This window comes from Ammospiza nelsoni, chromosome 11 (genome assembly GCF_027579445.1).
Source record: "Ammospiza nelsoni isolate bAmmNel1 chromosome 11, bAmmNel1.pri, whole genome shotgun sequence".
Classification (NCBI taxonomy): domain Eukaryota; kingdom Metazoa; phylum Chordata; class Aves; order Passeriformes; family Passerellidae; genus Ammospiza; species Ammospiza nelsoni.
In genome coordinates this window covers 18,938,008-18,954,043 of record NC_080643.1, presented here as the reverse complement: position 1 = coordinate 18,954,043, position 16,036 = coordinate 18,938,008, and the positions used below count along the sequence as shown (strand labels likewise).

At 42.2% G+C, this 16,036-nt stretch overlaps 1 protein-coding gene across 1 annotated transcript in view; it reads right to left on the bottom strand.

Annotated features, from left to right (window-relative positions):
- The window catches only part of SYN2 (synapsin II), a 191,479-nt gene that overhangs the window by 36,614 nt on the left and 138,829 nt on the right, over nucleotides 1-16,036 (bottom strand). Inside the window, exons 6-7 of the mRNA XM_059480012.1 lie at nucleotides 6,787-6,849; nucleotides 4,328-4,470 (exon numbers count right to left, since the gene is read on the bottom strand). Of these exons, the coding sequence (XP_059335995.1) occupies nucleotides 4,328-4,470; nucleotides 6,787-6,849 (206 nt within the window). The remainder of the gene's footprint in view (nucleotides 1-4,327; nucleotides 4,471-6,786; nucleotides 6,850-16,036) is intronic.

Sequence of the window (16,036 nt, the reverse complement as noted above, 5' to 3'; positions counted from 1 at the left end):
GAGAAGAGAAGAGAAGAGAAGAGAAGAGAAGAGAAGAGAAGAGAAGAGAAGAGAAGAGAAGAGAAGAGAAGAGAAGAGAAGAGAAGAGAAGAGAAGAGAAGAGAAGAGAAGAGAAGAGAAGAGAAGAGAAGAGAAGAGAAGAGAAGAGAAGAGAAGAGAAGAGAAGAGAAGAGAAGAGAAGAGAAGAGAAGAGAAGAGAAGGTGCTTGTTGAGTGTTGTGTGTAAGGAAACCTCAGCTAGCAGAGAGGTTGTGTGTGATTTCTGCTCAGTTTTTTAAGGTGGTGTTTATATACATATACATGTGCCTGCTTAAAAATTAATAATTTTAGGCTCATTACTACTCCACACAGACATTTGGCATCAGAGAGAAAATTCCACAAATCACAATTCAATCCTCTTGCAGACTTCTTATGGGAATTGATCAGAATGCACCCTTTTAGGCATCTTTTAGGAAAGAATATGTAACTAAATCAGGAGAAATGGTTATCCTGAAGGCTTTTAGCCAGTATTTAGCTCAAGATTCTCAGCTGCAGCGATGGAATCTCAGCACCACTGACTGGAGACACAAAGAGGGCCAGATTGAAGCCCTATTTTCCCTCCACACTGGGAAAAGCCCCTGCAGAAGTCTCCCAGTGGATGCTTGGCTGGCTGTGAGGATGCTGCGGGGGTCAGAGCAGGGCTGAGGGATGCTGTGGACACTGAATTCACTGGTGGGATCTCAGGAGGTTGTGGGTTTGACACAGATGAACTCCAGAATGAGAGATCATGGTGAACTGATCCAAAACTACCCACCCAGATACCCTAAGCCCTAGAGATGATTTCTGTAATTATATATATGAAACATGCAGGCTTCCCACCCTTCTTCACGTCTGATAATTGCCAGGAGCCTTTCACATCATTATTTCCTCCTCTTTAACCAAACACTGAACAATAAATAAAACAACTCCTACACCTTTAAGTGCTTTACACTTAGGCTTAACATGTTTATAATCGATTTGGTCTTTGCAAGAAGGAAGAACTGTTTTAGAATTGCTAAACAATTCATAGTAACTTGAGCTTCCCCTTTTCCAACACCTTCCTGCTTTATTTAGTAGCATTTGCAGTATCCAATCCAAATTGCTGGGACAGGGACTTGTCATCAGAAAAATATGTAGAAATGTCTGCCTACTATTCTTGGGTAGGCAGCCTGCTCTGTGGTTTGATCCTCCAGCACTATTCCTCTGCTTGATGTGCTTTACTTTTGGTTTATTGACCTTTTGATCAAAGAACTGTAAGCCTTGGACTCGCAGTCCTGCTTTTGGAGGGGAGATTTAGATACAGAGCTTTTGTACTTCTGTTTTTCTACATGGTGTGTGACCCTTTTAAACTGGATTTCCTTGAAGTCAGCTGAACGCTGCCCGGGTGCCCAGGGCAGTTAAGTGTGTGTCACACAGCCTCCAGAGGGGCTGTGGTATTTACAGGGATCCAATCCTGCTTTTTTGGCCATAATCTCTACTGACAGACGATAAGCACCAGCATTTGGTGACTCATGGATCCACTTAAACCACAATTTCCCACAGAATTATAAACCTGAGGCTCTTAATAACTCTCTTTAAACTACAAAAACAAATGTTCAGCTGGTATTTTTTGTGGTGGCTCTCTAAGTGCTCTGTTCCTGTGTCACAGAGCAAAATGAGAACCAGCTGTAGAACAATATTCTACTGACATCATGTATATGTATGTGCACATGAAGAATTCTTCAGACATTTGGTAAATCTTCTCCTTTCCACGCCACTTTGTAATAACGAGCCCGTATTTCATTTTGGTGTGTGATAAAGAATCTGGAGAAAAAAAATGATCACTAGGCTTTTAGCATTTGGATGAACCCAGAGTTTCTGAGTAGAAACTTAAAAATAAATAAAAAGGTAGGAGGAACAGGCTGTCATTTTAACTTATTTTTGCTGTCCCTTAGGCCAACTGCTGCTTCTGCAGAGAAGAAACATTTATGTTTCAGAATGATAAATTTACCAGGGCTGACTCTTCCAAAATTATTCCTGACACTGAACAGCATTTAAATTTCAAGTCAAAAGGGGAAAAAAAAAGCAGGGCTTTCTTCTACAAAATGCTGTGGTCCGATTTCTATCACAGGGGATGAACCCAGCGCTGCATCTGGTACCTGACCATGCATTGGAGGCATCAAGTGCTGGGCCTTATCCCTTTCCCACGCACACTAAAGTGGGAAAAATCAGCTCTGTTTATTTGGGAAGGGGAAAGATGGGCAGCACAACACAAGGAATCTGCCTGCCAAAGAACTGACAGGAGAGGAAATAGAGGAAAGAGAGGAAAAGAGAGGAAAGCCCCATGCAGGCCTGCAGAGTGGCTTGGGAAGGTGTGTGGGGAGAAGAGGGGACTGGGAGCAGGCCCAGAGCCAGGCTGGGAACGGCTCTGAGGAGGATCCAAGGGCTCAGGGACATCCTGGGGACATCCTGGGAATGGGAACAGCTCTGGCATGAGGGGACAGGACTGAGGGACAGGAAGGTTGGAGCAGGCTGGGAAACCAGTAGGACTGGAGCATGGCATGGCCCAGACAGGGGGACGGACAGAAGGGACACTGGTGGGGCTGCCAGAAAAGCAGGATGGGATCCTCAGAGAGGGGAAAATCAGGTCTGGAGCAGCAGTGTGAGACAAACCCCCAGAACTGGAATCAACCCTCCTGGGAAAGCTGGGGGATAAAAGCTGTAACATCTGCTTAAGGATCTGGAGCCTCCAGGGAGAGGTGGGGAAGGCCCAACACACCTGAGTTCCACAGGGAGCTGAAATCACAGTCCTGTATCACCAAAACCATGGAATATTCCAGAAACTTCTGCATCCTCATGAGCTGTTTGGGTGTCCTGCCTTGGTCACTCTCTAACTCACATTTCAGCACGCTGATTTTGCAGTGCTCAGTGAATTCTGGGTTCAGAAGCACTGGGTGTCCACATTGGGGGTGGGTCTGACCCATGGGAACTGTGCTTCCACCAGATCTGTGCTCTCCTGAGCCCCTCAGTGGGAGGGAGCAGGGATTTTTGAGCACTTTTGGGAATTTTGGGTTTTGGGAAGCCAGACCTTGGATTTTCTTTCCCAAGTGCCCCCTCAGAACCAGGTGAGGGCAGAGCAGCAGATCTGTGCCAGCAATGTCTGGGTGAGAGCTCCAGAGTGTGTGGCCTTCCAATATCAACCTAAAGAGAGAAATGCTTCCCCTTATCCCACCCTGGACCAAAGTTTCTATTTCTTCATGGCTGTTCTGAATTATTTGGTTCTTAACATCAACCCTGTCTTTTAAATTATAAAATATTTTATGGATTTGCTTTAACCCAACTCCAGCTTCTCTCAGTGTTTACAGTGTGCTTGCAATTTTTTATTGATAAAGAACCTGACTGTACCTTACAAATTATTTACAAAGATTTGCTGATCCTTCTAATGTTCAGGAGTTCCTTGAGAAATAATGTTCAGGAGTTCCTTGAGAAATATCCCTGTGTCTGGATGTGGGTGTGGACATGTAACTGTGTATTTTTATCCATGTTCTGGTACATTTTCCCTGCCTCAGGATGGTAAGTGTGAAGGAACAAAGGCATGAGATGACCTAACTTGTCACAAAATGAGAAATGAAATGAGTGTTTGTCAGATTACACTGCCTGATAATTGAAAGAGAGTAACAATCTGCGTAAACAGAGACCAGAGCTCAACTGCTGCCTCACAACTGGTTTGCTGCTCCAACTGAATGTCATCTGTGAAGCTGAAGCATCCCCTGAGCCTCTCCTTTAGCCATGGCCTTCAAACAAACACCTGGACTCCAACATGAGAAGGGGTTTTCATGATTCTGTGAAGGCCACTCCAAGATTGGATTGTGTCTTTGATGGGTTATGTTGAAAGGAGAGGACTTTGTTCCATTAAAGTGTGACAGTTAAGCTTGTTTTGTGAATGAATGCCATCCAACTTATCCTCAGAGGGGGGAAGAAAAATGTAAAGAAAATTTAGCCTTAAATTGATGAAAAGATACGAAGAAATCTGAGTTAACCTCTGTGCAACCAAACCCTCTTCCAACTGCTCCTTTCTTTAAATTAAAATACTGAACACAAGTTAGCAGCAAAACCCCTCTGGCAGGCTCGCCTGGTGTCTCATCCTCCTCCTCCCAGCCACAACCAACTGATAAAAAGAATTTGGATAAATCCAGAAAGTTTTAAATACTCTTTCCTTAGAGTGTGACAAGGGAGGCACCATCTCAGAGACTCCTCCAACACCCTTTCATCTCACTGGTGCTTATCAACTTTGAAACAAAAGTAGGAAAGAACATAAGGATTTGGCTCACATGTATGCCTTGTAGTTACTGCCTATTTTTTGGATCCTGATGTCATATTTGGAGTCTATGAAGGGCTCAGTGGTGGCGTAGGTCTGAGTGAGTGCTACCACGCTGGCTATGTCCTGAAAATCGTAGTGGTTGTCTACCTTGATCTGGAGCCATCAAGCCACAAGAACACAGCACAGACAAGAGAAGAAAAGAGTAATTAGGAATAAAATGTGGAATTCGGTTGCAAATTCATGAGAATCATGGTTTTGACAGCATTAAAAAAATCTGATATTTAATCTGATTTCTAGGTCTTGTAACATTCCTGCTTTAATACATCTAGTTTTCTAGGCAAAATATTACCTGCTCATTTGGAGAAAGCAATTTGCAGGCACTGAATTTTATTTTGGGTTGGGGTTTTTGTTTTGTTTTGGTTTTTGTTTTGGTTATTTAGTTTGTTTGTTTTTGTTTGTTTTTGGGGTTTTTTTGATGTTAGTCAATTATAGATCTTCAGGCCTCAAAATTAATTTTTTTTATATGTGACATGCAATTCCAATTCCAATGGATGCAGATTCATGTTGGTTCTGTAAATTGCTCTGGTAACTGAATACACGTGGAGCCCACCAGGAATTTTGGCATCATTCCATCAGCTTTTCCCATGAGGGAGGAGCCGAAGGGTCCTGATATCCTGGGGAGGGCAGGAGCACAGGGAGCAGATTTTATTCTCATTTTTCCATTATTCTCATTTTCCCATTATTCTCATTTTCCCCTCTGCTCTGAAGGAGCTGGGCTTTCCAAGGATGGGAATTCCAGGGCTTTCCAGGATGGGATTTCCCAGGTGTGGAACGCTCTGCTGAGGTGTGAGTGACACTAAACCATCAGCTTTACACCTTGGAGGAACAGGGGCATGGACAGGTGGGGAATGCTGATCTAGGGGAGAGGAGAAGCAGATTTTGGAGGGCAGAGGGAGGACAGAGACATCACCTCTGGAGAGGGAGGACAATCCCTGTGGGGATTAGAGCTGGGCAAGCAGGAGTGAAAGGGGCAGAAGAGGGAAGTGGGGCTCTGATCCAAAGGGCATTTCAGAGTGGTGAGGAGCTCAGGATTGCCCATGGTGTCCAGCATGAGGAGTTTGCAGCTCTGTGCAAGCCCAGCACACCCTGGTTGCTTCTCCTTCTCCTGGGACTGGAGAACCTCAGGGCCACGGCTGGGAGGTGGCACAATAAAGGGAATTTGGTGCCCCCAGCTCTCTGATGGAGAAAGACACAGAGTAATTTGCCATCTGAGAGCCAAAACCCAGACATGAGGCCTGGTTTCAACTTGATTTTCTGAAGACTGACTGGGCTGTGTGGGTTTAAGTGGGACCTCTGGAAATGCTGCTGCCAGCAGTGCCCTCAGGGAGGGCTGGGCTGCCAGGGGAACCTTCCTCTGCTCTCTGATTGAATTCAGTCCTGGAGGGTTTGAAATATTTCATAGCTAAAAGGAAAAATCATTTCTAGACATTCAATGCGAGGAACATTTCTGGGCATTATTTCCCCTTTTCTCTAAATGAGAGGTTAATATCCAAAGTACAGCATAAACATTCTAACACTTCACATATGCAACCCACAGAAAGTGCAGTTTAATTAGTGGTTCACTCTGCTCTGAATTAAATTGCCTGCTGGACTTGCAATGATTTACTAAATATGAAACAAAGCAAAACAATCATAGGCAAAAAATAACATACAGTACAAGTTGTAATTAAATCCGTTTTCTATCTCTAAATAGTGGAAAATATTATGCTCATGGAGCTTTGGAGATTCAGGATGATAAATGTAAATATTCTCTGATTAACTGATTTAAAATCTAACCACTTCTAGCACTGAAGTGTTTTCAGTGGGTGAAGTTACCCTGCAAGGACTAGAAGTTGGCACTGATAGCAGTGAAAATGGGATTTAAATGCTCTCCCACTGGCCCTGCACTGTGAGATAAGTGACACCAAAACATCTGTACTCACCACTGAAATGCAATTACTTTGGAGAAAGAAAGCAGCAGTTATACAGAGGTATGAAACAATCACAGACAGCACATCAAGATAGGAAATCAACGTTCAGTACCAAGCTGAAACCAACAAAGAACCAAGGCAAAACCTTCCCACACTCCCAGCTCCAAAAAGTTGGATTGTGCAACAGACCTTGACTCTTGAAGAGTTTCAGTGCAGACAATACATTAATAAACAAGGTTTTGCTTGCAGAAAGCATCTCAGCACAGTTCAAAGCACATCCCACACGGGGCAACTCTCAAACTGCAAAGGCCAAGTTGTAAAAGTACTTTGGGCATGGCTTAATTTTCCTAGAGAGAGATGCTTTCTTAGCATGGACAGGCAGAGATTTGCAAGGGGCGATCCAAGACATAAATAAAGGTAAAATCTCAGGGGGGGAAGGAGCATGCACAGGTAAGGGACAACCCCCAGGCTCCCAACATGCAACAAATAGCATCTGCACCTTTCCCATGCCTGAGTGAGCATGTCCAATCTTCACAACAACAGGAAAGGTTGGCATTGTGAGCTGGGGGAACAAAACAGGAGCATTAGAGAAGAGAGAGACCAGGAGATTAAACAGCACCATCAATTGAAGCATGGTCATAATGTGGCCAAAGCTGTTCTGGCCACGTGGAGCCTCAAACTGCTCATCTCTGTGTGCTGGTGACTTGCTGGGTGTGTTTTCTGAGCACAGTGTTATTCCCAATACAGCCCATTGGTGTTCTTAACTTTTCTTAATCTTAACATTTTTTGTATGTCCTTTAACTTCACTTTTTAAACTGAATTTCTCCTGTTTCCTATTTTAAGCTTAAGGTTGGCATTGTGAACTGGGGGAAACAAAACAGGAGCATTAGAGAAGAGAGGAACCATGAGATTAAACAGCATCATCGAGGGAGATTATAGAAGCGTGGTCATAATGGGGCCAAAGCTGTTCTGGCCACGTGGAGCCTCAAACTGCTCATCCTCTGTGTTCTGGTGACTTGCTGGGTCTATTTTCTGAGCACAGTGTTATTCCCAATACAGCCAACTGGTGTTCTTAACTTTCCTTAGTCTTAACATTTTTTGTCTGTCTTTTAACTTCACTTTTTAAACTGAATTTCTGCTGTTTCCTATTTTAAGCTTAGCTTCTGTGTTTTCTGACCCACAAACTCACACTCTCCAAGGCTGTAATCAGCAATGCTGCCAAATTAACCACCTTTTCCCCTTCATTTCCACTATTTAATTGGGCTGTAAATACATTTTCTGGCCACTTATGAAAGCAGTGATGTCTAATTCACAAAAACTTGCTTTAAAGGCAGCTCCTAGCTTGCGCTACAGAACATCTGAGTTTTCTAGGGAAGGCTCCAGCTTCTGCCCAGAATGCAGGGAATAACTTGGAATAATCCAACCACTGAGTAGGAAATCAAATATACAGAAGCATAAAAAACACTTTATCCACTGAAATGGGAGTTCTTCTGACCCTCAAAAAGTGCTGTGGATGACCACTTTTACTTCCATCATTCACTTGAAAAAGTTTGAGCTCTCCCAGTCATGGCCATGGTTGGCACTGCTTTTTTCCACTTAAAATTTGCATCTATTGAACCTCTATCACTCAAGCACAAACCTCATTTCACAGAAGAGGTTTATAACTAGGAATAAAAAGCTGAACACCTTCAACATGTGATTAAACTGGGCAGCAGAAGGACAGTGTTACAGGCTCCAAACCCTCCCTTTAGTGCCTTACTCCAGCACAGTAAATACAGCCAGAGGCAAAGCTGATGCTCTGGAACATAAACTAAGAATTGCTGGAGGTTTTATGAGACACTGACTGGTTTCAGAATGACCAGAAGCACTTGCATTACACAGTAAAGGTCACCCCTACAGGAATTTGGGAATGAAATTCTTGCTAAACTGCAGCCACCAAAGTTCCTGCTTAGTCAGCATCCAGTCACTGCTGTATCACTTTCAGATTTTGAATCAGACTCTTTTGTTTTTTCAATTCTTGAGGGTAGGAGGGGAACAAATCATAGCCAGAGTGGAGATTCATCAGGGCAGCAGCACATTTCTGTGTCTGAGCTGCAAACCACTGCAGAGGGGTTTGTCATGGAAATGCTGCAGACCTCTGAGCGCAGCAGTGCAGATGGCACTCCTGTAATTAGCAGGGCCACGGATCTTCCTGTGATCCCAAAGCTCTGGAATCCTCTGGGGCCCACAGCAGCCAACACAACTCGCATTAAAAAAAAATTAAAAAGAAAATGAAAATAAAAATTAAAAAGAAAACGAAAATAAAAAACTTCTTCCTGTGATCCCAAAGCTGTGGAATCCTCTGTGGCCCACAACAGCCAACACAACTCACATTAAAAAAAGTAAAACAAAAGAAAAATAAAAAAAAAAAAAACAGGAAAAGAAAACAAAGTGCTTTCTCCCTCAAAAAAGTGCACTAACATCATTTTCTCTGGGCCCTGATCCTGAGATTCCACAAGCTCCACCACATCCCAGCACAGACTGAGGGAACAGGCCCTGGACACTGCAGCTCAAACTTCAGAGAGGAAAAAACCAGGCAGGCAAAATTCAATAATTTTTCTTGTTGGTAGCTGTCCCTGGGACAAGTCCATGAAGTTCAGCAGTTGTTGTTTTAGGTTTTGAGCATCTTTTCCTTTATTGCTGCTCTGATTGGATTTATCCCAGTTTTTCCTCTGCCATGGTGCAGCACCTCTCTGCCACCAACTCATTGTCATGGGACTGTTCTGCCAAGGAAACCAGAAATGTCCCATGGAAATGACAGAAAACTTGACCTGAATCCTCCCATCCCATTCCCAACCTGCTCTTTTTCAGGCACTCCCCAGACTATTTTTGCATTTAGTGAACATTTTATATGATAAAAGTGTGATAGTGACAGTGAAAATTTACCAGTTCCATGGATTTCCCTTTAATTTGCATTATAATTACTGATAATTATAATTTATATTATAATTACTGCTACAAAATCTGTTTGCTTTGAAAAGTGTTACTGAGGGGAAAACACCATTTTGCAAAAATATTGCAGATTCTTGACAGCTTTCTTAAAATCAGGAAAGTAAAAATTCTATTGAACCTCTATCAAGCACAAACCCCATTTCACAGAAGAGGTTTATAACTAGGAATAAAAAGTTCTAAACATTCTAAAAATTCTACACTCTAAAAATTCAGACATTTAATTCTGGCAATTAAAAACTGAAGGGAAAATCCCAAAGAGCAACCAGAGAAATTGAGAAATCTGCCAAGTTCATAAATGTGAGAGATGGAAGGGTCTGCACTGCATGAGCCCTTCCACACGCATATAAGATACACAAAATACAGCAGAATAAAAAATAGGATTAGCAGGAGGTCTAACTTCAAGAGCAAGGCAATAAACTACCATTATTAATTAGACAGAAACCAGAATATTTGGCAAAGGTGGAGTAGAATTTTCAAAATGTATAGTCATATATGAATATGATTGGACTGGTAATAAATATTGGTAGCAACTGGAAAAACTCCTGGCTCCTTAAGGAACACATATGCAAACAGCTGAGGAACACACTGACATTGGCCAATCCAATGCCATTAATCAAAATAACAACAATGAAAATTCAAATTTTATCCAAGGAGGATAAATGTCACTTCTAGGTGAGTGTGAAAATCTAAAAAGCCAGTTCATTTCATTATTCCCTTACTGATGTCACAACAGCAGGGATAATTATTATTAATTATGGTTTCTTAGCATTTCATCTGCATCAACTTTTAAAATTTAAGAATTTTTTTGTACTATGAGCTTAAAAGGAAAATATTTATTGTATCAATCTTCAGGATGTGGACACTTAAATATTTCATAACTGTGCTTAGCTTGTTTTTAGTGTAGAAAGGAATATTCTAGTTCGATAAAATTCCAGAGTACTTCCAATATCACCCCGGCTAATGTGTGGTGCAGGTAATTCAGTGACCCAGTAGGTGGCTACAGAATTAACCAGCACAGTTCCCATCTGGATTGGTGTTTGCATTTTTCCACATGGAATGGAAATCCTTACCCTCCCCTACTGCAGAAATTTTCTGGAGTTTCTAAGTCTAGTTAATAGAGAGTTTCCCTGTGATTAAAAGTCTATTAATTAAAAATGAAACCCTCAAATTTCAGCTTCATACACCTTAGTGCTCAATGGTTCATAAATTCTACTGCAATTTAAATATTTTTGAACAATTTCAATACAAGCTGGGTTTTTTTTTCCCCAGGAGATATAATTTGAATTCTTCTAACCTTTACTTTCAATTCTTTTAACCGAGACATGGTGTGAAATATAATCAAAGACTTCTATAAAAATAGAACCAGGCAAAGATTATCTGCAAAAAAAAAGAGTTAAAAAACCCCTCTGGCTGGCAACAATACAGACAACAGAGTTTTCTGAAGGTGGTGTTCACCCTGCTTTCATGTCATCGGGGTTGAGCTGACTAGAAAAGCCACAACAGGAAAAAAAAAAAAAAAGAGGGGGTGGAGAAGCAGTGACAAAAAAACCCCCAGATGTTGCATAAACATGACTTACCTCAAGTTCAGTGTTTAAATATTTATCTTTCCAATAATCCCCAAGCAAAGTTCATTTAACCACTCTAGTTCCATGTAATTTATTTGTGGAATATGCATCAGCTTAAATCTAATTTTGCTCTGCTTACTTTGGAGGAAGGAAATTAAAAGTGAAATAATGAAGGTGGCCTTTTATTCATTTTCCTTTTTTTTTTTTTTTCTCCTTCCCAGAACCAGGCAGGAAGAGCCCTAAATCAATAAACAAGCAGCAGATGTACTTTCTCTGCTCTGTTTGGTTTGCAGAAAACACAATTTCCAGATCAAGTGGGGGCTCAGCCAGGCAGGAGCTCCGTCAGCAGCAGGGCCAGCCCAGCCCTGGCCCCTCAGCACAAAACCCCACACGCTGCTGGCCCCAAAAAACACAGGCACAATTTTGGGGATGTGGAGCCACATTTTCCCCTTGGCTGCTGAAAGTGGGTGTAAAACTTTCTGTACAAGGAGTGAGGTTTGATACCAGAACTGAGAAAAACTCAGGATTTCAGGATAACCCAGAGCTGAGGAACACCCGGGGCTGGGGAGAAACCAGGATTGGGGAGAACCCAGAACTGAGGAAAACTTGGGATTTCAGGATAACCCAGCGCCGGGTACAACCCAGAGCTCAGGATAACCCAGGGCTGGGGATAACCCAGAGCTCAGGATAACCCAGAGCTCAGGATAACCTGAGGATTTCAGGAAAACCCAGGATTCTAGGATAACCCAGGATTATTAATTATTTAATACCCCTGAGCCAAGGGGGAGGCTGAGGTGATTTGTGTTATCTTTTTAGCCAGGGCAATGAGGAAATAATAGTTCAAGGGGATAAAAGGAGTAGAGCTTAAATTTATTCTTGAGAGAGAAAATTGTGCCTGATCTGTGAGTCCTTGACCCAAAATTGAAGGTTGGAGTGGTTTGTGAGCTAAGTGCAACACAGGTCCCAGGGCCACCCGAGTTCCCAGGGACACCAGTGGGGATTGGTGCAGAAATGGAAGTTCTGAGCTCCCTTTGAGGTGCCACCATCACCTGGAGAGGCTGGAGCTGCACAGAGCAGCCCCCTGAAATCAGCCAGGGCTGGAGAGGATCCTTGGTTATGGGGTGACTCCACCAGCCCACCAGGAGATCCCCCTAAAACACCTTTGTCCCCACAACTGGTGTGTGCTAAAAATCCCAGTGATCTAAATGAACACAGAGTGATCTGATGGCAGAAACTCTGCTATTAAAAATCCCAGTGATCTAAATGAACACAGAATGATCTAATGGCAGAAAGCCTGCTGTTAAAAATCCCAGTGATCTAAATGAACACAGAGTGATCTGATGGCAGAAACTCTGCTATTAAAAATCCCAGTGATCTAAATGAACACAGAATGATCTAATGGCAGAAAGCCTGCTGTTAAAAATCCCTGATTTTAATCTCAGGTAAAAATCCCAGCGATCTAAACGAACACAGAGCGATCTGATGGCAGAAAGTCTGCCGGATTCAAACCTGCACAGCATGAAAACAGAAATTGTCATTAGGAAGGAAAACACAGAGTGTTATTGCAGTGAATCAATGAGAGCAGCTCCCACAGATCCCTGGAAGAAACTCTGAAGACAAAACTCTGCAGAAACAAATTCTGTTTTGATTCTGGCATGTCTGTGTTTAATTCATCCTTCCACCAACTTTTTGGAAAACTGCTGCCTCAAAAATCAAGTAACACTTTGCCACCTTATAAAACAATTACCCAAATTGCTGTGCCTATAAAGTGTAAGGATTTTTTCTGTAGTATTTCAGAGGTGACAGCTCTAAATTCCCTCCTGTTTGAAGCAGGCTGTAGCTCATACAGAGGCACTGGAATTTAAAATCAGTAAAAGCTCACCTATTTTGTGAAATGCTATTCTGAATTTTCAACATGATTGTACAGGTGAGGTACAGAATGTGTAGTGTGATTTCATCAGGGAAAATGAAAGTAGATTTTAGAGGTAATTGCAACTCCAAATGAGAACCAGGGAGGAAAGAACAAAGTCAAAGCATTGAGAAGGCAACAGATAAATTCTGGGTTGTTGGAAACTCAATTGGAAAGAACCCTCAGAACCTTGGGCCTATGAGCCAAAGCTTAGAATTAAACACAAAATTTGATCTGAGACCTTGGAAAAGGCTCCCAAACTTGAGTGCTGAAAGCAAGAATGTGGATTTATAGTTTAAAGCAGAGACACATTAAGCTAAGTAAAAGAAAGTTTAGAGTTTTAGAGTTTAAAATATAGAAAAAATAAAAGTAGCTACATAGGTAAACAAGGAGTTTAGAAAGCAGCACTGTAGGTTTGTGTGTCATAACATGATTGGCTAAGAAAGCTCACACTGTAGCAGGAGTCTGTAAAATGAAATATTTGAAGATTAGGTCAAAAACATTAAGATCCTTGTTAGTAGCATTAATATATAATATATATATATATATATATTAATAACTCATTGAAGTTATAATAATATATATTATATATTATATATTATATATTATATATTATATATTATATATTATATATTATATATTATATATTATATATTATATATTTTATATTATATATTATATATTATATATTATATATTATATATTATATATTATATATTATATATTATGTATTATATATTATATAGTATATAGTATATAGTATATAGTATATATTATATACTATATAGTATATAGTATATAATATAGATTATATATAATAATAAATATAATATAATAATATATAAAGTTATAATAATATATAATTACATATATATTAATTATATAAAATATATATATAACAATAACTTCTTTAAAAGTCTTGTCATTAAGGGTCTTGTGACCTCTAAACCGTGCTGTAATGACATGAACCAAACTCACCCTTCCTACCTATGTAGAAGATAAGAAAAATAATCAAATCATCAAACCAAATAATCAAAACAATCCAGAGGACCCATCCCAAATTCCTTCCAAAATTCCCCACAAGTGAATTATCACAATGAGTGTGGAAAATCCTGCCTGCTACCATTCTCAAATAAGATTCGTTTGCCACAACGAAGAGAAAATCAGATTGATATGGATAAAAACTTGTACTCTGTGCTCTGGGAGAGGCTAAAGCACGGAGCAGGCAGCCCAAGCAGGAGACTCTGAGAGGGCTCAAAGTGTCTGACGGCTGGAGGGACAATGAGGTGGCTGTGGCATGTCCACGGCAGTGAAAAACCCTCCCAAAATCTGTGTGGATAATCCCCCTGCAGCAGAGTTCAGTGCTCCTGACCCAGCTCCCAGAGCACCAGAGCAATGCTGTGAGCAGCACCAGGATGGACACACTGACAACTGGCTGTGCTGCAGGGATGGACAGACTGACAGCTGTCTGTCTGTGCTGCCTCCCTGGAAACATGGGCTGGGTGGGCAGGCAGCAAGGGCAGGAGGAAATCCAGCACAGCCAGGCACAGAGGAGATCCTGCAGCCCTGGGTTATCCCAGAATCCTGGGTTTTCCTGAAATCCTGGGTTTTCCTTAGCCCTGGGTTATCCTGCAGCCCTGGGTTACCCCAGAATCCTGGGTTTTCCTGAAATCCTGTGTTTTCCTTAGCCTTGGGTTATCCTGAAATCCTGGGTTATCCCCAGCCCCAGGTCATCCCCTGCCCTGAGTCATCATGAGCTCTGCGTTATCCCCAGCCCTGGGTTATCCTGAAATTATGAGTTTTCCTCAGTTCTGGGTTATCCCCAGCCCTGCCTTATCCTGAAATCCTGAGTTTTTCTCAGTTCTGGGTTATTCCCAGCCTTGCTTTATCCCCAGCCCTGGGCGTTTCTCAGCCCTGGGTTATCCTGAAATCCTGAGTTTTCCTCAGTTCTGGGTTATCCACAGCCCTGGGTTATCCTCAGCTCTGGGTGTTCCTCAGCTTTGAGTTATCCTGAAATCCAGCTCTGGGTTTTCCTAACCGTGGTTTATCCCCAGCCCTTGTTGATCCCCAGCCCTGGGTTATCCTGAATTCCTGAGTTTTCCTCAGCTCTGGGTATTCCTAACCCTGGTTTCTCCCTAGCCCTGGGTTATCCTGAAATCCTGGGTCATCCCCAGCCCTGGTTTGTCCCCAGCCCTGGGTTAACCTGAAATCCCAAGTTTTTTTCAGTTCTGGGTTATTCCCAACCCTGGTTTGTCCCCAGCCCTGGGTGTTCCTCAGCCCTGGGTTATCCTGAAATCCTGAGTTTTTCTCAGTTCTAATCCTGAGTTTTTCTCAGTTTTCCTAACCCTGGTTTATCCCCAGTCCTGTATTATCCCCAGCCCTGGGCGTTTCTCAGCCCTGGTTCTCCCCATCCCTGGTTTCTCCTGCAGCCAGAGGCTGAGGGCACAGGAGGGATGGGCAGTGGGAAGGGCAGGAAGCCCCCAGGGCAGAGCTGCCCTGGCACATCTTCCCCAGCAGCTCTCAGGGTGATGCCCTCATTCATTCCCCCATCTCCTGTCACCTCCAGAGAGTAAATATCCCAAATTCTGGAGTCCAGGGGAATCACCCAGCAGCAGGAGCCCAGGGGATTTAGTGCAGGACTCTCGTTAGAAGACAATCAATGGTGGTAATTAATGCCCACACTGCTGTTGGTAGGCACTAATAATTGGAAAAAAACCCCCCAAAAAATAGCATGGATTCTACAAGCTCAATTGAAAGTATTTAATTCTCTTCTATATCTAGAAGGTAGTGGGCAACTAATCTGCAGCTTGTCATAGAACAATTTTTAAATTTTGTTCTGAGCATAATGTTCTGCTATTGATTATGTAATTAATTTGATTGTACTAGGTAGAAAGGTCCTTAGGACACCAGAACATAGCTGGACATGTTGTTCTGGAGAATCCTGGACAAAATGTGCCTTAGGGACTGGTAGAGTGTTTGCCCAACATATTTCTTTATAATTTTAATTTTGTTGATTGAATTTGATCAAATTGGTCTATTTAGATCATCCATAACAGCAGCCCTGTGATGGAAACCAATCAATGGCTCCCAATTAACTCCTCCATCACTTCCCAGTCCGAGGTTTAGGAATTGCAGTCCCAGAGGGGCTGACCCAGGCCCTGGCAGCCCTGCCCAGGGCTTTTCCTGCCTCCTGCAGCTGGAACTCCCCTGCAAGCTTCCAGCCCTCCTCATCCCTCCCCTCACATTAAAAAACCTTACTTCTCCTAGGTAAGAATAGAGATGTT